Source organism: Anomaloglossus baeobatrachus, chromosome 6 (genome assembly GCF_048569485.1).
Source record: "Anomaloglossus baeobatrachus isolate aAnoBae1 chromosome 6, aAnoBae1.hap1, whole genome shotgun sequence".
In the NCBI taxonomy this organism is placed as follows: Eukaryota; Metazoa; Chordata; class Amphibia; order Anura; family Aromobatidae; genus Anomaloglossus; species Anomaloglossus baeobatrachus.
Genome location: NC_134358.1, coordinates 166,987,862 through 167,009,214, shown reverse-complemented (window position 1 = coordinate 167,009,214; position 21,353 = coordinate 166,987,862). Strand labels below are relative to the sequence as shown.

Sequence of the window (21,353 nt, the reverse complement as noted above, 5' to 3'; positions counted from 1 at the left end):
AGGAGGGGCAGTGAGTCAGTTAGAGCAGAACTCCATAGGGCTCAGTGAGGAGCAGACCTGTGGGGCTGTTGCTGTCTAACAGCGCCCGCGCAGTGGCTACAGACGGGGGAGAACGGTCAACTAGGAGTGCTGCCTGAAAGCCAGCTTCAGCTAGAGAGTGCAACGGAGTGGGAAGTAAGGAGACTGCTAGAGAGCACCAGGCCCAACCGGGCGGCAGATCCCGAAGCGAGGATAGATTCACCTTTCCCTGCTAAACCTGCCGGTGTGGGGCTCTTAAAGCCCACACCACAACACTACAAAAGCCGCAGCCACGTAACCGCAGTGAGGGCCCATAGGTCATAGGAGGCAAGAGGCTGGAGTGGCCTGGTCCGGGGAACAAGCACACGGCAAACAACAAGGGGAGAGAGGCTGCAGCATCTTCCCTGGGTGACCCCCATAGGGACTCAAAGTCGGGGTCACCCCAAACCACCAAGGGCTAAGGAAGGCGAGTCAGTAGTCACCCTCATAAAGTCAGCCTGAAGGATACCTGGTTCCTACCTGGTTCATCTCAGCTACGCCCGGGTTACTCACCCTGCCACCTGAAGTGAGTAAAAACCCTGAAAGACATCCTGCCTGTGTGGTCATTCTGCGACTTGTGGTACTACAAACCTACACAGGGCCCTGGGGCTTGCCTCACTCTCAGGAGGCTCCTACATCTAACTGCACACACCATCAGCCCCAGGCGACCCTCAACCTGCAGTGGCGGTCCCTACTGGCCGCAATACTGAGAGTGGCGTCACGATCAAAAACAGAAGATTCCCTACCTGTGACCAGATCCAGCTACGTGGAGTCCCTGAAGGTAATGCACCGACACAACACCTGTGGGGCTGCACACTGGTACTGGTCAGCAGGCTGGTACTGGGCAGCAGGCTGGTACTGGGCAGCAGGCTGGTACTGGGCAGCAGGGGGAGTAGGGACAATGGCTGGAGGGGGGGCAGGTGCTGGAGGAGGGGTGGGTGGAGGTGGTTGGGAGGAAACCTGCGCCAGAGCCTGCCGTGTGGCTTGCATTACATGCATCTGCTGGTCAGGAGATAGCTTTTCCATGCGCTCTAGTACGGCTTGAAAAAAACAATGGTTGGGTGATTTACTTGCATCTAAATGCAGCCTGTCCAGACGCGTGCACAATTCGTGTGTATTTTTTTCCATATTGGCATTTATGAAGCTAAAAGATGAACGATTTTGTTCGGCTAATAATTGAATGGCGTTCTGGAAGGCTGCATTTAGATGCAAGAACTCGGGCGCATAGCTCTTTTCCTGACCCCTATGACGCTGACGCCCAGAACCCAAAGGTGTTCTACTGAGGGCAGCAGTGTCAGAGGGGTGGGGTAGGGGAAAAGCTATCTCATCACCAGCAGCTTCAGGTAATGAAGTCTCACGGGAAGCTCCAGCGCAGGTGGATGGGACAGATGTCGATGGAAGGGAAGGTTCAGATGGGTGGGGTCTGTGCCTGTGTTCCCCAGTGGCGGACTGTTCAGGGATCGCTCCTGTCGGGTTCGATGCAGGCTCCTGAGTGCTGCAGACGGTGCTGGTAAAAAGAGGAAAAACAAAATAATAATTAATTTAATTGCTATACAGTGCCACTGAATAAAAAAAAAAGGCAAAAAAAATCAGACATAAAATATTATACTTTGTACATATTGTGGGGAATATTTACCTTCTGCACACCATAGTTGTCCGGAGGAACGACAACGCTCTAAAGTAACGGTACTTCGATCTGCGTCCTCCGGATCCACTCGGGGCCTGCATCTCTTGATTCAACTCCTTTTTGAAGCGATCCCTGATAGACCGCCACCGCTTCTGAAGTTTGTCACCTGAAAGTGGAAAGCACAAAGTGGTTAGTATACAACACATTACATCCTGCAGCATAACCTACTGAACTGAAAATACTTACGCTGTTTCTTCTGGCCACGAGAATTGAGCTCCCCCCAACCTTCTACCGCTGCGTGGCATACCTCGTCCCAGAGTCGACGGGTTACGATCGAATCAGCGTGGCGGCGGTCAGCCATGTTCCACAGCGGCTCCCTCTCTCTAACTTCATCGATGAGGAGGTCGATGTTGATAAATCCGGCCTCCTCACCGTCAGAATCGGGAGCACGCTGTGATGCCTGTTCAAAGAAAGAAAAAAGAAATTAAAAAAAAAAAATAGACATAAATTCACACTGACATGAAAAAAAAAAAAAAAAAAAAAAAAATCTTACACTATGACCACCGCCACCTCGACGACGACCCTGGGACGGTCTTGGGGGAGCTCTATCGTGAGCCCTAGAAGTTGAAGCCTTTAGTGAAGAAAAAAAAAAAAACATTATTTACTTATGTGTTTGGTGTGCTGTGGTAAACAATTCCTGTATGAAACTTACACTATGACCGCCCGCTCCGTGTATTTCTCCACCCCTTCCGTCCTCTTCTGGCAGCATCTCCTGTGATGTTTCGGCCACCTGTGTAAATGTCGTTTATTTAAAAAAATTTTATTTTTTTTTAAAAAAAAAAACAAAAAAAAAAAATATACCTCAGTTTGTGAACCGGAGGGCGGGCTACCAGAAGACGACATATTTTTTTTATTACAGGCCTCGCACACCAACTTGCTGGCCCAAACTATACCGCAACACTGCACCTGTAAAAAAAGAAAAAAAAATGTCTAAGTACATGTACGCAGCTCACAGCAGTGATCTGTGGACAGTACTGTGGACATTACCTCAGGAACACTATCCTCCAAATAAATTCGCACTGGAACTGAAGCGAACCGTACCCAGCAACTGGCTGTCCAAAACTATACCGCAACACTGCACCTGTAAAAAAAGAAAAAAAAATGTCTAAGTACATGTACGCAGCTCACAACAGTTATCTGTGGACAGTACTGTGGACATACCTCTTCCCTGGAGCACTGGACTGGAGGACAGCAGAAGTTGAAGTCAGGAACCAACGGCAGGAGGTGTGTAGAATGTGCTGGATCCTTTTATAAGTTTTATGATGATGAAAAAAAAAAATTTGCGCATGCTCTGTTTACCAAACCGGATGCGGTCACCGCATCCGGTTTAAACCGCATTGCGCCGGATCCGGCATGCATAGACAACCATTCTATACAATGCCGCATTGTACCGGATCCGGCAGAATGCGTTTTTTTTAAGGGGCAAAAAAACGTTACATGATACGTTCTATCCGGCCGCCGGATTTAATTATTTTGCCGCATCTGGAAAAAACCGGATGCACCGCAAAGCCATCAGGTACAATCCGGTTACAATGCAAGTCTATGGGGATAAACCGGATGCGATACCGGATCCGTTTTATCCTTTTTTTTCCGGATTGTACCTGATGGCAAAAAACTGATGTGTGAAAGTAGCCTAACTAGACGGATTTCCTATTCATGAGCCTAGGAAATCTGGAAGGAACTGTAATGGGAACCATATTGTGGTCACCCAGCTTTTCTAAAAACAACTTAAGAGGTAATATAGTTCACATTTTAATCTTCCAGATATATCATACATATCTTTTGACAAATTCTTTCCATTCTTTCATAGTATCTATTCTTGGCCCTGATATTCTACGTCATTGACTGTTAGGTGTAATTTAGCTCCGTTTATGTCTATGTTATCCATTTGGGCACTAATGTATTCCAGACGGCCATATATCCTCAGTCTTCTTCCTCTCTGAAGAGACAATATGCATATTTAATTTCCCTGAGGAGCATTACAGGCATTTAAGTCTCCTTATACTGGCATGTCACTCTCCACAAGGAGAAAGGTTTCCCCTTAGATCCCCAGTACAGTAACATAATCCTGGTCCTTCATCACCCCCGACTTCCTCTTAGATGGAGGAGACACGAGAGGTCTGGTATGTTACATGCTCCCTCCTCACATCACTGTAGGACACATCTCCTCAGCCTCCCGTTGTGACACCCAAAAACCTCTAAGGGGAGGAGATGGGGAGTGGCAGACCCTGGGACACTTATGTCCAAATGCACATGGTCGCAGAAGAAGTTTAGGTTTTTCGGATTCCCAAGTGTTTGACTTTTATAGTGGGAGTTTGTGTGTCTTTAGGCGACAAGTTGCTTGTATGTCGCACGCCTGTGAGTGGCCTCAGTAGCCTGAGCTGTGATGACAGAGTAGGAGGAGGCTCAGCAACAAGTTCAGCCTGAGACTTTAGCAGCATCTTTCTGAGTGAGTCTGGGGAAGCTGAGGGCAGAGCCCCTCACTCATCATCTGCAGCTAGCCCTGTGCAATATGGACATATAACAACCAGGAGTCCACCAGGCTTCAGCTAACACCTCATTAACATCACCTCAAGAGTCCCAGCTCTACCCCCTTCTGCCAACATGAAAGGTAAGAACTGTTCCCCACAGCTGTGCACCCCATTCCTCAGGTCAGGGAGGTGTACAGTGTGTGCCCTGACAGAATGGGGCGCTAAGGTCCATGGCACCATACAGAGGTAGCAGGGCTGGCGGCGTCTTTAGCTCTTATTACGCATGTAGCAGGGCTGTGTTTGCCATTTAACTCTTTACGTCAAAGTTACACAAATGTGTTATAGTAGACGGTGTTAAATTAAGTGATTTGCCACCACTTGTAATGTTTGTAATGTGTTATTTTACATAGGACTGCAGGTAGAAAGAGAGCTGCTGAATTTGGAAATAGAGAAATCTGTATTTGTCATGTTCTTTACAACATCCCACCCATGGAAATGTATATAATAATATACTGGATATAATATGGTCCCAAACCCTAGGCCCGGTGGGACTGGTGCCCGGTGCGAAAGCGGGTTTAATAGCAGTGGCGCTGTCAGGTTGGGTCTTTAAATCAACAGTCGAGCACAGATTTATGCTTGTAATATGGGCACAAAAATGCCCCATTATATGCTGATGTTTAATAAATTGTGTCATTAGATTTTCCTAAAAATGATGTCCCAGCTTTGGCAACAACCCCCCCCCCCTTTTTTTAAAAGGCAAAGTCACAATATTCCTAAGCAGTTAAAAATGTGTCAGATGTTTGATGGGTAAATCTTAAAACATTTTTTTCCACTGTTTTTCTATTTTACAAAACTTTCTTTTTATTTTACTGTGCATAAGTCCACATCCCCCCCTTCCTGATGTCCACTAGCAATGAATACTTGAGTAATGTATTTTAATGGGCACAATTGTACGATAGCTAACCACAGTAATAGGATCCCTGCCATCAACTGAGATCAGGGGATGCACAATCTGTACTTGGGCTATCCAAATAGTACATCCCCTTTAAGGACCTATTAGTGGATGTTTTTTTCTGCCTGTTCTCTTGATCCCATATGTGAAGCCCCCTATGTGAGGTGCTAAGATTAGGGTGTCTTGCCTTACGCCCGGTTCTCCCCACTTTTCTTCTTCAGCCCTGCACTGGTGTTTTCGTGCTGTGCTGTTTTCCTCTGCACATCTGGAAATGGTTAGATGCCAGTGGAGGCAGGACTGGCTTGTGAAATAAATTTGGCATCCATCTATCCAGGATCCACTGACTGGAAAATATTTGCTTTCTTTTACATATGCGAGATCTGAGAGTAAAGCGCAGGATACATGTTGGAAACATGCTGGTCCAATTAGGCTGGTGAAATACAGAGTATCTAGTCCAGACTAATGTAAATGCCGGTGATTTAGGAACATTACGAGGGATTGTAAGGGTTATAGACGTCATTAAAGACAAACAATGTATTTATTAAAGCAGAATAATGTTTTAATTGTAGCTTGCAGAGTCCTGAGGACATCCAGCTTATTACATAGCAGTCTGTAAGCCGCCAAGTGCTCAAAGTAATATGTTCCAGATTTAGGAATAAAAAGATTCTCTAAAGCCAGAGATCTAGAGAGGGTTAAATATTATACAGTCCTATTAATGCTACATATACAGTGCACCAATAGCGTAGAACAAAAAAGCATGGCTCCCTCATTCCTGTAAATGTAAGGTTATGTCTCTGCTAATAGTATCTCCAAACAGCCTGCATGACCCATCCACAGATATAATGTAACGAAGAGCGTTTCCCCTTTAAGAGGAAGACGCAGAATACCTGAAATGTTGGAATTCGAAATGTTTGTGCACCAGTTACATTTGATGAACCTGTATGAATAGAAGACTGTACTGAAAGGGGCATTGCTGTAAGAACAAGGATGGGTGATGGTTGGTCTCTACCATTGATACACACCAATCCTCAGAATGGATTTTATAGTGTCCTGGCCATTGTGGTGGAACATGTACACCACTGCACAATTCATTCACTGTGGGATTGCACAAGATAGTCAAGTACATGGCTCGGCCACCTGTGCCAGTCCCAAAGACAATGAATGGAGTTGTGATTCACATACCCAACCATAGCCAACCCAACTAACTGTGACTATTTGTGTGATCGTAACCCTGGATACCTAAGGTTCTAAAATGCCCTGCACATGAGGTAAGGGACATGGCTATATCAGGAGAACTACATTACATTTCTCACTGGAGGTATTTGCTAATATTATTATTATTATTATTACACTTTCTACATATTAGGGTAGGATCTTGGAAATAACCCTTTAATAGTGCCATATGGGTGCATTGCCACATTGCATTACCTTTGCGGATCTCCAACATTGCAGATCCATAACTGTATTATTGTTTCGAAAATGTTGCATGTAAAAGCAACCCTCCACCAGGACTGAAAAGTGACTATACATTTCTCATGTAATACATCCTACTTGGTGCCGTAGATTTGCCACCAGCTGCCTTCTTTGCTCAGATCAACGTTACGTTCCTCTGGAATCACAAAATGCCACCCCAGTGTGAGAAAGTGGTACAGTGATAAGTCTAAATCATGTCTCTCCAGCCTTTCCTATGTGTCTCGTAATAGAGGCATGGTAGGTGTGGCATAGATTACTACTGGACTACTTATTGCCACGGCATCGGCCATTTTGGATGCAGGAGGAACAGAATGTCTATCTGAGCTGCGGAGGTAGCGGGTGACAAATATAAGGCACCAAGTAGGATGTCTTTATATGAAAAATGTAATGTCAGGCACTTTTCAGTCCCAGGGTGGAAGATTGCTTTATGTTAAATGCAGCAGGGGGTAGTCAGGCACAGGTCTCATACCTGCTTTACTCGTCACCGGACCAGTGTGGTGGTCTGGGATGTCGCGGTGGCCTGCCCGGCTTCGTGCCCCGAGGTGTACACCAATAAGGAGGGAGGATGATGGGGATTGTAGTAGGACGATTGTCGTGACGCCACCTCTGGTACGTGGCCAGATATTAGGCGCCACTGCTGTCGCTGTCCTCCGAGGCGGATGGTAATAGCAGCCAAAGATGGTATCGCTCCCCAAAGGCAGAGTGGGCCCCGGGAAGGATGATGAGGGAGTAGTGATGGTGATGGCCTTTGGCGCCGAGGCGCGGAACGGTGGCAACGGTAATAAGACTCCGAGTCAGATGCTGCAGTTCCAGGTGTCTTTACTGACTCTTTATGCTGTTGCACTCACCCGGATAGTACTGGTCATCCGCTGTGATATGCTCCGTCGAACCCGAATCCCTTCAAAGGTCAGTCCGGTTCGGTGCTCGGTGAGTTTCTTCCTCCTAGCGCCGTGTGTGTTGGATCCCCGTGAATTAAAGCTACTTGAGGACCCCAGTTCATCTCGAGTAGTACTCTTGTCCCTATTTGAAGGTACTGCGGCTCCGCAATGGGGCCTGGTGCTATCCAAGGCCTCAGACCCTATCTTGCATTGTGCTTTCGAGCTCTGTGTGGCCAGGGAAGCTTGAAACCTCCCCATCCCGGCAGATTCTGGAAAACCAACTTGAAGTGTGATCTTTTCTAGGGTCCTGCACCCTGCGTGGCGCCAGTTCCAAGGGAGCGTTTAAGCTCACACCTCGGCAACCGCAAGAACAAATCCTCTATCCCACCGAAGCACCGGTAAAGCGGGCTTTACACACTACAACAAATCTAATGATGTGTCGGCGGAGTCACGTCGTAAGTGACGCACATCCGGCATCGTTAGTGTTGTTGTAGCGTGTGACAGCTACGTGCGATTGCGATTGAACGTAAAACCGTTCATCGCATACACGTCGTTCATTTCCTTAAAATTGCACGTCGGGTTGTTCAATGTTCCCGAGGTACCACACATCGCAGTGTGTGACACCCAGAGAACGATGAACAGATCTTACCTGCGCCCCGCGGCTCCCGCCGGCAATGCGGAAGGAAGGAGGTGGACGGGATGTTTACGTCCCGTTCATCTCCGCCCCTCCACTTCTATTGGCCGGCTGCCGCGTGACGTCGCTGTGACGCCGAATGTCCCTCCCACTCCAGAAAGTGGATGTTCGCCGCCCACATCAAGGTCGCATGGAAGGGTAAGTACGTGTGACAGCAAATAATCGTTTGTGCGACACGGTCAACAAATTGAACGTGCTGCACATACGATGGGGGAGGGTACGATCGCATACGATATCGTATGTGATATCGTAAGGTGTAAAGCAGGCTTTAGACACATCTGCTCCTTTCCTCTCCTGCCAAAGAACTCCTGAAAACTGTTGTATTTACTCCTAACTTCTCCTAAGTGGCTGCCTCACCCCCAGGCAGCTTCACACGCACATACCTGCCCTGCGACGTCGCTCTGGCCGGCGACCCGCCTCCTTCCTAAGGGGGCGGGTCGTGCGGCATCACAGCGACGTCACACAGCAGGCGGCCAATAGAAGCGGAGGGGCGGAGATGAGCGGGACGTAAACATCCCGCCCACCTCCTTCCTTCCGCATAGCCGGTGGAGGCAGGTAAGGAGAATTTCCTTGCTCCTGCGACTTCATACACAGCAATGTGTGCTGCCGCAGGAACGAGAAACAACATCATACTTGTCGCTGCAGCGAAATTATGGAAATGACCGACACTAAACAAATCACTGATTTACGACGCTTTTGCGATCGTTTATCGGTGCATCTAGGCTTTACACGTTGCGACGTCGTTACTGGCGCTGGATGTGCGTCACTTTCGATTTGACCCCGACGACATGCATTAGCGATGTCGCAATGTGCAAAGTACCCCTTAGAGTCACATAATCGCCCGCTGCTGGAGACGGTACCAGAGAATACTGAGAGTGTGCACTGTGCGCCCTGTAAGCATTCACAGGTCTGCAGTCATGTTGATTTGAACTCCAAGCCTGGACAATCCATTTAACACACTGAGGATTTAAAATCTACAGTATTAGTCAATTCACACTGCAGATATTCTTCATAGCATGTACATGAAATGTCTTAAAATTTCATGGACATTACTAGTCTAGTAAACCTCAATGAATTGTCCATTTTTGCAACATGGCAATGTACCATATTGGCTGGCTGTGTAGCAGTGACCTAGGAATCACCACCGTGCAGGATTCACAAGATTATGGTACACAAGATGAGATTGCAGAACCAAGGGTAGGTTTTATTAATAGGCAGAAAATAGGCATTTATGCAAATGAACAGGAGTAATTATTCTGGTAACCGTAAAGTTTTAACACACTGCAAACCCTAGCTGGAGCGCGCCAACAGTATGTCGCTCCAGCTATTACAAGGGTCACCACAAACTTAATAAACTTGGTAGATACAAATTAAATGCAACTGCCCTACTCTTGCAAGTTAGCTGGCCATCGCTACTCAGGCTGCACAGATACTGTGCGCTAGCTACAAAGGCCTATGCTATGTTCTATTAAGTGCACACACCAGTAAAGACTCACAGTCCACTTGAGGGGGGACAAGTCCACTCCTGGGAGATCGGTGCTATGATGCTCATCGGTGCACACATCTCCTTGTAGGTCAGGGGGGAACTTTTCTTCTTTCTCGAATTCGCTGACCTCAGGACCGTCTCGGTCTGATAATCACGTGGCGGTGATTAGGGCTCTCTCATGGTCCATCTCACACTCTTTCTTGCAACCAACACCGTACGTCGTCCGAAACTGCCGCTCTCGGACAGAACACAGATCGTGTCCCTTCTCTCTCTCAGTTTCTCAGGTGACCCGACTACTCCTGTTATCACCTAAACTCTTCTTCCGCTCTTTCTTTCTTTCCCGCACATTTTGGGGCCAGGTTAGTCCAGGTTCACAGTTCAGAGAGGTAGCACCGGCTGAGTCCATAACACACAGAAAACAGGGGAGCTCTCCTATTAAAGTCACAGTGCTCTAACCGTTTCGTAGGGGCAATACCGCTACAGCTGCTCAATGTAGAAGGTCCTTCAATTTCAAGAAACCCTTATAGATTAAGCGCTTGTAGCAAAAATACCCTAATGTCTCTGCAGTAATCACTACACCTGCAGTCTGAGGCTGGGACCTTTCTTCCAACATTCTTAGCCTAATTTACTCAAACTCTCCCTGCAGCCTCTTTCATATATTTTAAGGCCATGTCTATATGTCAGTATTTGAGAATGTTTTCCCATCAGTGCTTGAAAAGCAAAGCCAGGAGCAAACCAAAGAAAACAAATTATAATGTAAACAATTGCACATTTTTGATCATTTTTGACCTGGTTTTAGCTTACAATTAATGATCAAATAATGATGTGTGGAAGTGTCTTAAAGCTAGAGCAGAGGGTGAACAATGAAAACATTTTTGTGTTACAAAAATGTTGGAATGCACTTCTTAATAAGTAAATTCAGTCCCATAGATGTATAAAATCCAACCCCTACCTATACAATCTGCTTGTACAAACATTTGTGATAGAATGGCTCCTACAGAATTTGAGCATAGTCCTGTAAATCGGATATCAGCATCGCACTAAGTCATTTCATGAAGTTTTGTCATTCCTAAATATTCTACAAAGACACATCTGAGTGTTTTTATTGAAAATTGGAAACTTTTTAGGTACCACAGAAACTCAGCCACAAAGTGCCGATCACATACAGTTACAGAGAGGGGTCAGAGTGCTGAGGCATATTGTGGATAAAGGTCGCAAACGCTCTGCTGACTTATGCCAGGAGAACGTCACCTGCTTGACTGCATTCTGCCAGTTGTAAAAAGCTTGGGGGCCCCTTAGTTCCAATGAAGGGAAATCTTAATGGTTCACCATGCCAAGACATTTTGAACAATTACAGTTAGGTCCAGAAATATTTGGACAGTGACACAATTTTCGCGAGTTGGACTCTGCATGCCACCACATTGGATTTGAAATGAAATCTCTACAACAGAATTCAAGTGTAGATTGTAACGTTTAATTTGAAGGTTTGAACAAAAATATCTGATAAAAATTGTAGGAATTGTACACATTTCTTTACAAACACTCCACATTTTAGGAGGTCAAAAGTAATTGGACAAATAAATCAAACCCAAACAAAATATTTTTATTTTCAATATTTTGTTGCGAATCCTTTGGAGGCAATCACTGCCTTAAGTCTGGAACCCATGGACATCACCAAACGCTGGGTTTCCTCCTTCTTAATGCTTTGCCAGGCCTTTACAGCCGCAGCCTTCAGGTCTTGCTTGTTTGTGGGTCTTTCCGTCTTAAGTCTGGATTTGAGCAAGTGAAATGCATGCTCAATTGGGTTAAGATCTGGTGATTGACTTGGCCATTGCAGAATGTTCCACTTTTTTGCACTCATGAACTCCTGGGTAGCTTTGGCTGTATGCTTGTGTCGCGGGCGGGGAGGAGGGTGTCAGCACACCGCGCTCACCCCTTCTGCTCGGGTCCGGCAGCTGCTCCTGGTGGCTCGAGCCGTAGGCCGGATCCCGGGGTTTCTCGAGCGACACTCCTCGCCCGTGAGTGAAAGGGTGTGGGGATTGTTATAGTTCGTGACGCCACCCACGGTTGTGGTGATTGCACCACCGCTGCTCAGTGTGGGGGTCCCGGGGATGGTGATGCGGAGCAGCCAGGTGTTGTGTTGCCCCTCCGTGGGTAGGGGTTGGTGATCCCGGGGCCCAGTGAAGAGATGTAAAGTGTAGGGCCTGGAGGGCGCAGGGACGCGGGGGCAGCGCTGTGCCCTGCGGCACCGTGGTACTCACTCAGCCCGAGACTTGGACACAGTCTGTACGGCAAACCAAACGGCTGGCAGGACGGTCCCACAGACGGCTGCACCCGCACTCCCGGTAGGTGACGGCGATGTATCTCCTCCCTGCACCTGTGTTGACTGATGGTAGCGGTGGATTCCCTCCGGTTACCCGCTCCCCGACTGCAATCTGGGCCGGAGGAGCTCCACACTTTGCCCGCAGGTGCTGGCCCTGGGGAAACTGGTGCCCTGGCGGTGGCGGTGTCTCCCCTGTAATGGTCGGGCTGTTGCCGTCAATCGGGACTTGGTTGCTGGGGGATCTACGTCCCCTTCACTGACGGACCCGGCAAATTTGGCGACTCCTAGCCTTGCCGGGGTCCGAGAGGCCCCCGCCCCGGTGCTGACCGTCCCCCGGAACACCGCTCCAGACCACCGGGCACACAGCCAACGGGGTCCCCCCAGGAACCCCCAAACGGTCCCCCTCCGGACAGTCACCGCCGTCGCTGACCCTGCTGCTCTGGCCCCACACAAAGCTGGGCCCTCAGGCGTTGCACACTCTCTGCTCTGTCACCACTTCCTGCCTTCCTCCTCTACTCCTCTTCTCTCCTCCACCTTCACTTCTTGGTTGTCCACTCTAGCCCTTCACTGGACTTCACTCTTCCCCTGCCCGGGGCTATCTCACTGTTTACTCAAGCTCGTCCCTGAGCTGACTGCCTGGTTTCCCCCGCCTCCAGAGTTGTGAGCTCCTCGGTGGGCGGAGCCAACCGCCTGGCCCACCCCCTGGTGTGCATCAACAGACTCCTGGAGGAAGGCAACAAGGATTTCTGGTTAGCAGATGTGCCTACCTGGAGTGTGGGGTGTGGTGGTGTTGTGACCTGTGTCCCCTGGCTTGCCCAGGGCGACACATTCCCCCTTAGCAAAATGCAGACCGTCCGCGGGCTGCCGTCCTACACCGGTTTTATTTTTCTGTAAAAAGGGGATAACAGGGTTAAACAAACAATAATTGACATTTTTAATAACTTCTTCCCAAGACGGGAGGCACATTTTCTTTTAACGTTTCAACGGTATACGGTCACGGTTTCCGCTCTCTCCCACCCAAGTAACCTGGCCCTGATGCTGCCCCTAACACCCAGACAGCACCCCTTGACCCACAGTCCAGCACACGGTACCCGAGCGGGATCTGTCCTTCCCTCCAGAGGGTAGCCACCGGTTCCTTTGGTGGCTGGGCCCTGGCCTGCTCTGCTCAGGGCCCTCCCTCCAACCTGCCTCTCCGGAGGCGGCATTGCGGAAACGGTAACGGTACCCAACATATTTACAAGCCACTAACGTTTGTGGTTGCCCTGCAGAGTTCACGGGCTTGTCCATGGATAGTTCCCATGCATAAACTTTTAACGGTCCCCACGGGGACAACGGTGCCGGCTCCAGCCGGTTGCAAATCAACAAACAAATCAGGTTACTTCTTCGGTGTAATCATTTTCATTATTGGCAAAACTTTCAAACTTTTAAACTTTTTCAAACTGACAACAAATTTCTGGTGGTCCCCACGGGGACGGTGCTGCGGGCATCCATTGCCCTACTCCGGTCCTCCTGCTGCTTCATCCGAGGGAGGGGGTGCAGAGCTCACCTTGCCCTCCGGGCTGCCCCTAAGCTTCACATCCAGGGCAAACCACCCCCTCTCTCCGCAGTGCCGAGTATACCGCACCATATCTCCCGGTATTAGATTGCGGCCAGGATGCTCCTCGGGCAGATGGGCATTCACGTCCCGCCGGGCCACAAACACCTCGGCCTCCAGGCCCGGTTCGTATATGAATCCGTAGCCCCGGCGGACATCAAAGCGCCGCACCTGCCCCTCGTAGAACGGGCCCCGGACACGGAAGGTCGCTTGCCGCAGGTTCTCCTTTTCCCGAATGGCTCGGGCCACCAGCTCGGCTTTCCTTCGCTCCCTCTCCGCGATCTCCAGGCCCAGCTTTGTCGGCTCCCTGTCCCAGTATGGCGCTGCTGCCAGCTCCGGCGCACGGGTTGAGCCCCGCGGGACATCCAGCACGTTACCCACTGTCAGGAAGGTGGGTAGCGTATCCCGCGGTGTCATGGCCTTGGGCGCTGCCTTGCAGCAGCAACCCGGCGCCACCTCAGCCGAGGTGTGGGGGATGGGCACAGGAGCTTTCCGCAACTGGACCTTCTGCTCGGAGCGGGTCATCGGCTCCGGCTCGGGGAACTGCTCGGGGACTGTCTCTGGCACAATCTTCGGGGCCTTCCAAGGCAATGCCTCCGGTTTGCTACGGGCTCCGGCTACAGGTCGGTCCGCTGGGGCGGACGGGCTGGGTATCGCTACCGGTTGCGGTGGCAGCGGGCCTAGTGGCGGGGTCACAGCCTCCGAGACGGGTGGCGAGGGAGGCAACGGGGGGAGAGGGCTTGGACCGGGTCCCTCAGCCGCAGCGACCGGTCCCTCCGGGACATAGGGGCGTGGGTCACTCACCCTCCCTTCCTCCGCTTCCTCCTCGCGTCTCCGCACGGTGGCGATAACGTCCGCCATGTCGGTCTCCCACTCCTCCAAGAGGAGCTGCATCTTGACCTGCAGCCTTAGATGGAGCTGCGCGGTCCGGATTTCCACCCACGCTGCGGTTCCCGGTGCGGGGGCCACGGTGTTTCGGGACGGCATCCACATGGTGTCTTTGCTGTTTGCTTCCAGGAACGGTTTTCTGGCAAGGTCCTGGCGTCCCTGCTTTTATAGCGGCGACTACATGCCGCCAGCCGCCATCGCGTCCCCCTTAGCTCTTTCCGGCCCCTCCTCTCTCGGGGCGGGGTTTTGGCCTTCGCGCCTCTACTGCTCGAGAAGACGCTCGAGCGGGAACTTTTCGCGCCAAAGATGGCGGCTTCTGAAATTTTTCTGCCGGATACCTCCGGCGGTAACAAGGCGCACCTCTAACAGACGGCAGAGTGGTAAGATCCTGTTCGTGACGCCAAGTTGTCGCGGGCGGGGAGGAGGGTGTCAGCACACCGCGCTCACCCCTTCTGCTCGGGTCCGGCAGCTGCTCCTGGTGGCTCGAGCCGTAGGCCGGATCCCGGGGTTTCTCGAGCGACACTCCTCGCCCGTGAGTGAAAGGGGGGGTGTTTGTCGGGTGTGAGGATTGTTATAGTTCGTGACGCCACCCACGGTTGTGGTGATTGCACCACCGCTGCTCAGTGTGGGGGTCCCGGGGATGGTGATGCGGAGCAGCCAGGTGTTGTGTTGCCCCTCCGTGGGTAGGGGTTGGTGATCCCGGGGCCCAGTGAAGAGATGTAAAGTGTAGGGCCTGGAGGGCGCAGGGACGCGGGGGCAGCGCTGTGCCCTGCGGCACCGTGGTACTCACTCAGCCCGAGACTTGGACACAGTCTGTACGGCAAACCAAACGGCTGGCAGGACGGTCCCACAGACGGCTGCACCCGCACTCCCGGTAGGTGACGGCGATGTCTCTCCTCCCTGCACCTGTGTTGACTGATGGTAGCGGTGGATTCCCTCCGGTTACCCGCTCCCCGACTGCAATCTGGGCCGGAGGAGCTCCACACTTTGCTCGCAGGCACTGGCCCTGGGGAAACTGGTGCCCTGGCGGTGGCGGTGTCTCCCCTGTAATGGTCGGGCTGTTGCCGTCAATCGGAACTTGGTTGCTGGGGGATCTACGTCCCCTTCACTGACGGACCCGGCAAATTTGGCGACTCCTAGCCTTGCCGGGGTCCGAGAGGCCCCCGCCCCGGTGCTGACCGTCCCCCGGAACACCGCTCCAGACCACCGGGCACACAGCCAACGGGGTCCCCCCAGGAACCACCAAACGGGCCCCCTCCGGACAGTCACCGCCGTCGCTGACCCTGCTGCTCTGGCCCCACACAAAGCTGGGCCCTCAGGCGTTGCACACTCTCTGCTCTGTCACCACTTCCTGCCTTCCTCCTCTACTCCTCTTCTCTCCTGCACCTTCACTTCTTGGTTGTCCACTCTAGCCCTTCACTGGACTTCACTCTTCCCCTGCCCGGGGCTATCTCACTGTTTACTCAAGCTCGTCCCTGAGCTGACTGCCTGGTTTCCCCCGCCTCCAGAGTTGTGAGCTCCTCGGTGGGCGGAGCCAACCGCCTGGCCCACCCCCTGGTGTGCATCAACAGACTCCTGGAGGAAGGCAACAAGGATTTCTGGTTAGCAGATGTGCCTACCTGGAGTGTGGGGTGTGGTGGTGTTGTGACCTGTGTCCCCTGGCTTGCCCAGGGCGACACACTTGGGGTCATTGTCCATCTGTACTATGAAGCGCCGTCCGATCAACTTTGCGGCATTTGGCTGAATCTGGGCTGAAAGTATATCCCGGTACACTTCAGAATTCATCCGGCTACTCTTGTCTGCTGTTATGTCATCAATAAACACAAGTGACCCAGTGCCATTGAAAGCCATGCATGCCCATGCCATCACATTGCCTCCACCATGTTTTACAGAGGATGTGGTGTGCCTTGGATCATGTGCCGTTCCCTTTCTTCTCCAAACTTTTTTCTTCCCATCATTCTGGTACAGGTTGATCTTTGTCTCATCTGTCCATAGAATACTTTTCCAGAACTGAGCTGGCTTCATGAGGTGTTTTTCAGCAAATTTAACTCTGGCCTGTCTATTTTTGGAATTGATGAATGGTTTGCATCTAGATGTGAACCCTTTGTATTTACTTTCATGGAGTCTTCTCTTTACTGTTGACTTAGAGACAGATACACCTACTTCACTGAGAGTGTTCTGGACTTCAGTTGATGTTGTGAACGGGTTCTTCTTCACCAAAGAAAGTATGCGGCGATCATCCACCACTGTTGTCATCCGTGGAGACCCAGGCCTTTTTGAGTTCCCAAGCTCACCAGTCAATTCCTTTTTTCTCAGAATGTACCCGACTGTTGATTTTGCTACTCCAAGCATGTCTGCTATCTTGCTGATGGATTTTTTCTTTTTTTTCAGCCTCAGGATGTTCTGCTTCACCTCAATTGAGAGTTCCTTAGACCGCATGTTGTCTGGTCACAGCAACAGCTTCCAAATGCAAAACCACACACCTGTAATCAACCCCAAAGCTTTTAACTACTTCATTGATTACAGGTTAACGAGGGAGACGCCTTCAGAGTTAATTGCAGCCCTTAGAGTCCCTTGTCCAATTACTTTTGGTCCCTTGAAAAAGAGGAGGCTATGCATTACAGAGCTATGATTCCTAAACCTTTTCTCTGATTTGGATGTGAAAACTCTCATATTGCAGCTGGGAGTGTGCACTTTCAGCCCATATTATATATATAATTGTATTTCTGAACATGTTTTTGTAAACAGCTAAAATAACAAAACTTGTGTCACTGTCCAAATATTTCTGGACCTAACTGTATATGGTTCCAACTTTGTGGGAACATTTTGAGAAAGGCCCTTTTCTGTTCCAGCATGACTTCTCCAGTGCACAAAGAAAGGTCCATAAAGTGATGGTTGCTGTAGGTTGGTGTGGAAGAACTTGGCTATCGTGCATAGACAGTTGACCTCAACCTTATTGAGCACCTATGAGATGAGGTAGAGCAGAGATTGCGAGCTAGGCCCTTCCTTCCAACATCGGTGTCTGACCTCATAAATGCTATTCTGAATGAATGGGAAACATCCTCACAGACACACTCTAAAATCTTGTAGAAAGCCTTTCCAGAAGAAATATTAATGCCTATGAACCCAGCATGTGATTTCATAAAACCTCCTGTAAGGGATAACGTGGAAATGTCCCAATATTATTGTCCATATAGTATCATATAGTATTGTGACGCCCTGGCAAAACCAGGTAGTCACAGATAGGCCCCTGCACAACACCATCCCCCACTTAGGAAACACACAGCCAACCTAAAACCCTAGTCACCCCCCCTTAGGGAAAGATAGACATAAAAATGGGCGTGACCAGGCGGTTGTGACACGCCCACCCAGGGGTCTAGACAGCCCGGGGTGGGAAAACAGTAGTTAGGTTTAGCTCTGAGTTCAGTTTGGAGAGGAGTGTGGGCTGGAGCTAAGTGTAGCTCCAGCAGGAAAGTTCAAGTTGAACGGTACCAGGGTAGGAGAACTGGTGCCTTTGGCTAGGAGGCAGACGGTGGTCTTCGTCAGCAGGAGGTGGGAAGACGTCTCGGCAGAACTGAGGTGGACCGGGACAGGGTTGTAGCCCGCCGGTACCGACACGGGGAACCGACCCGGAAACCATAGCACAAAGGGGAGTACTCGGACCCTGAAGCTAGAACCGGAACCAAGCGGACTGGTTAATTCATCGATTGAGGCCAGGACTAGAGGTCCTGTCCCACCCAAAGTCCCTCATAGCAGACAACAGCCCACCGATAGGGATAGGCGGTCACCACCAGGGCCCATAGATCCCACGGGCCAGCGTCTGCGGGCACAGCTCCTTAGGCCACATCCAGCCGGGAGCGGACTCCTAAGTTTCAGACTAGGAAGTCCACCTTACACAAAACAGTGCAGAGGAAAAGGATAGAGACCACCAGTTGGGTGGGGGACCCGAATGCAACCGGCCGCTGCACCGGCCACCAGCACCTTGGTTTACCAGAGACTTGTGTGGTTTATTAACTGTGAGTACACAAACACTCCCTGTGGTCGCTATATCTTGCACAGAGACACTGGGTCCCGGGTGCCACCATCCCTATCTACGGAGGGGTTAACAACTAGCTGCCACAACATCTCCCCCGGGTGCACCATAACAGCAGCAGTGGTGTCCCATCTCACCACACACAGTGGGTGGCGTCACGAACTTAATACAGCCTAGCCCGTACATCTACATTCCCCCTTTTATTCGGCATGTCCACGAGACCCCCGGGTCTGGAGACCCTCGAGCCACCCCCTTAGAAGGTCTGGATCCGAGCAGCGGCGGCACAGTATAATATAAGATAATAAGAAAGAAACCAATCAATTTGCATATTATTCTTTTCCAAAGTGAACACCAACAAGTAAAAACTGATTTTATCAGCTTGGATAAATGGACAATAAACAGAATGGAAGATGGTTTGTAAATCTGTCAATTATTTGTGAATTCTTCATATTGATTCACCGATCTCTAGAATTATATCACCTTACTTAAAGGGAACCGGTCACCAGATTTGGTGACTTAAACTGCAGCCACTACCACTGGACTCTAAAGGCCCCCATCACACACAGAGATAAATCTTTGGCAGATCTGTGGTTGCAGTGAAATCATGGACATATTGTTCCATTTGTACACAGCCACAAACCTGGCACTGATTGTCCACAATTTCACTGCAACCACAGATCTGCCGCAGATTTATCACTGTGTGTGACAGGGCCTTTACTGTATACACAGCATTCTAGAATACTGTATATAGGAGCCCAGGTAGAATGTAAAAATGACTTTATAATACTCACCTAATTGGTCGGTACGGTGCAGAATGGCTGGATGGTTGTCTCCGTTCTCCGGGTGCGGTGCCTACGCTTTCGGCCATCTTTATCCTCCTTCTTCTGAAGCCTGGGTGCTTGACATGACCTCAATGCCGGCACGTGTGCATGACGTAGGACGGGTCATGCACCCAGACTTCAGAAGCAGGAGGACAAAGATGGACGAAAAAGGAGGCGCCGCACCCGGAGAACAGAGACAACAATTCAACCAGTCTGCACCGTACTTGTCGCGGGCGGGGAGGACGCCGCCGCTGCACTCGCTCGCTAACGCTCGGGTCCGGCGCTGCTGCGGCTGCTGCTGCTCGGTGGCTCGAGCGGTGAGCTGGATCTGGGGACTCGAGCGTGAGTGAAAGGGGGTGGTTGGTTTGGGGGATTTAGTCCGTGACGCCACCCACGGGTTGTGGTGAAGATGGGCACCACCGCTGCTGGTGACGGGGATCCCGGGAGCGATGGTGGGGAGCAGCTGGGATGTTGTTTTCCCCCTCCGTGGGTAGGGGTCGGTAGTCCTGGGGCCCGGTGGTGTGACGGGGAGGCAGGCAGGGTTGGTGAGGTGCAGGGTTGCAGGGACAGCGCGGCGCGGTGCCGGATGGCACGGGTGTACTCACTCAGTAAGAGATGCACAAAGTCCTCGGTAAACCAAACGGCTGGATGGACGGGTCCCGCAGCCGGCTGCAGTGTCTCTCCCCGGACAGGTGATGGCGGCTGTCTTTCCCTGCACCTTGATGTACTTGTTTGACTGCGGTGGATCCCCGCGGAAGTGTGTTTTAGGCCTGAATAATAGTTGTAGATCAGGAGTGGACACAGACAGAAAAAGTACCTTGTGAAAAAAACAAAATATGGGCCCTTTTCAGCCCCTTAGCTCATCACAATGCATAATTCCACCTGCTTTGGAGGTAGAAGTGGGCCCCTTTACCTCTTGTGTCCTTGTGTAGCCTCGCAGGTCGCCCCTACTGTAGCTGAGAAGGATTTTAGCAGACTGATCTCATTAAATATACTGAGAATTGGAATCTTTGCATAGTAACACTTTCTAATAATCGTATGTGGTGCTCTTTCTGAGACTGTTGTACATGGAAGACTTAAGCAGGCTTTACACACTGCGATATCAGTCCCGATATCGCTAGTGTGGGTACCCGCCCCCATCTGTTGCGCGACACGGGCAAATCGCTGCCCGTGCTGCACAACATCGCCCAGACCCATCACACATACTTACCTGCCCGGCGACGTCGCAGCGACCGGCGAACCGCCTCCTTTCTAAGGGGGCGGTCCGTGCGGCGTCACAGCAGCGTCACTGAACCGCCACCCAATAGCAGCGGAGGGGCGGAGATGAGCGGGACGTAACATCCCGCCCACCTCCTTCCTTCCGCATTGCGGCCGGGAGGCAGGTAAGGAGAGCTTCCTCGTTCCTGCGGTGTAACACGTACCGATGTGTGCTGCCGCAGGAACGACTAACAACTTTGTTACTGCTGCAGTAACGATAATCGAGAATGGACCCCCATGTCACCGATGAGCGATTTGCACGTTTTTGCAACGATGCAAAATCGCTCATCGGTGTCACACGCAACTGCATCGCTAATGCGGGCGGATGTGCGTCACCAATTCCGTGACCCCCAACGAGTTCACATTAGTGATGTCGTAGCGTGTAAAGCCCCCTTTAGGCTAGTTTCACACTTGTGTTGAACGGTATCCGTTGCATTGCGCTGTGTGACAGATGCAACGGATGTGTTGCATATACTGACACAACGGATGCAACGGATCGTACAAAACAACGGAATCAGACTTTTTTTTTTTACACAGTTTCACTGGTGGCAGACTATTGTAAACGATCAGCTGATCGCTCCCAGCAGCCGGTCGCCGGGTGATCAGCTGATCGCTCCCAGCAGCCAGTCGCCGGGTGATCAGCTGATCGCCCCCAGCAAGGGGGGGTAAACTGATCACTCCCAGCGCCGGGTGATCAGCTGATCACTCGGCCGCCGAGAATGTGTACGGGGGGCGGAGT

General features: G+C 50.8%; 1 protein-coding gene across 1 annotated transcript in view; it reads left to right on the top strand.

Annotated features, from left to right (window-relative positions):
• The first annotated feature begins 4,023 nt into the window (after nt 1-4,023).
• The window catches only part of COLEC12 (collectin subfamily member 12), a 266,937-nt gene continuing 249,607 nt past the window's right edge, over nt 4,024-21,353 (top strand). Inside the window, exon 1 of the mRNA XM_075316379.1 lies at nt 4,024-4,355. Within this exon, the coding sequence (XP_075172494.1) occupies nt 4,349-4,355 (7 nt within the window). The 5' untranslated portion in view covers nt 4,024-4,348. The remainder of the gene's footprint in view (nt 4,356-21,353) is intronic.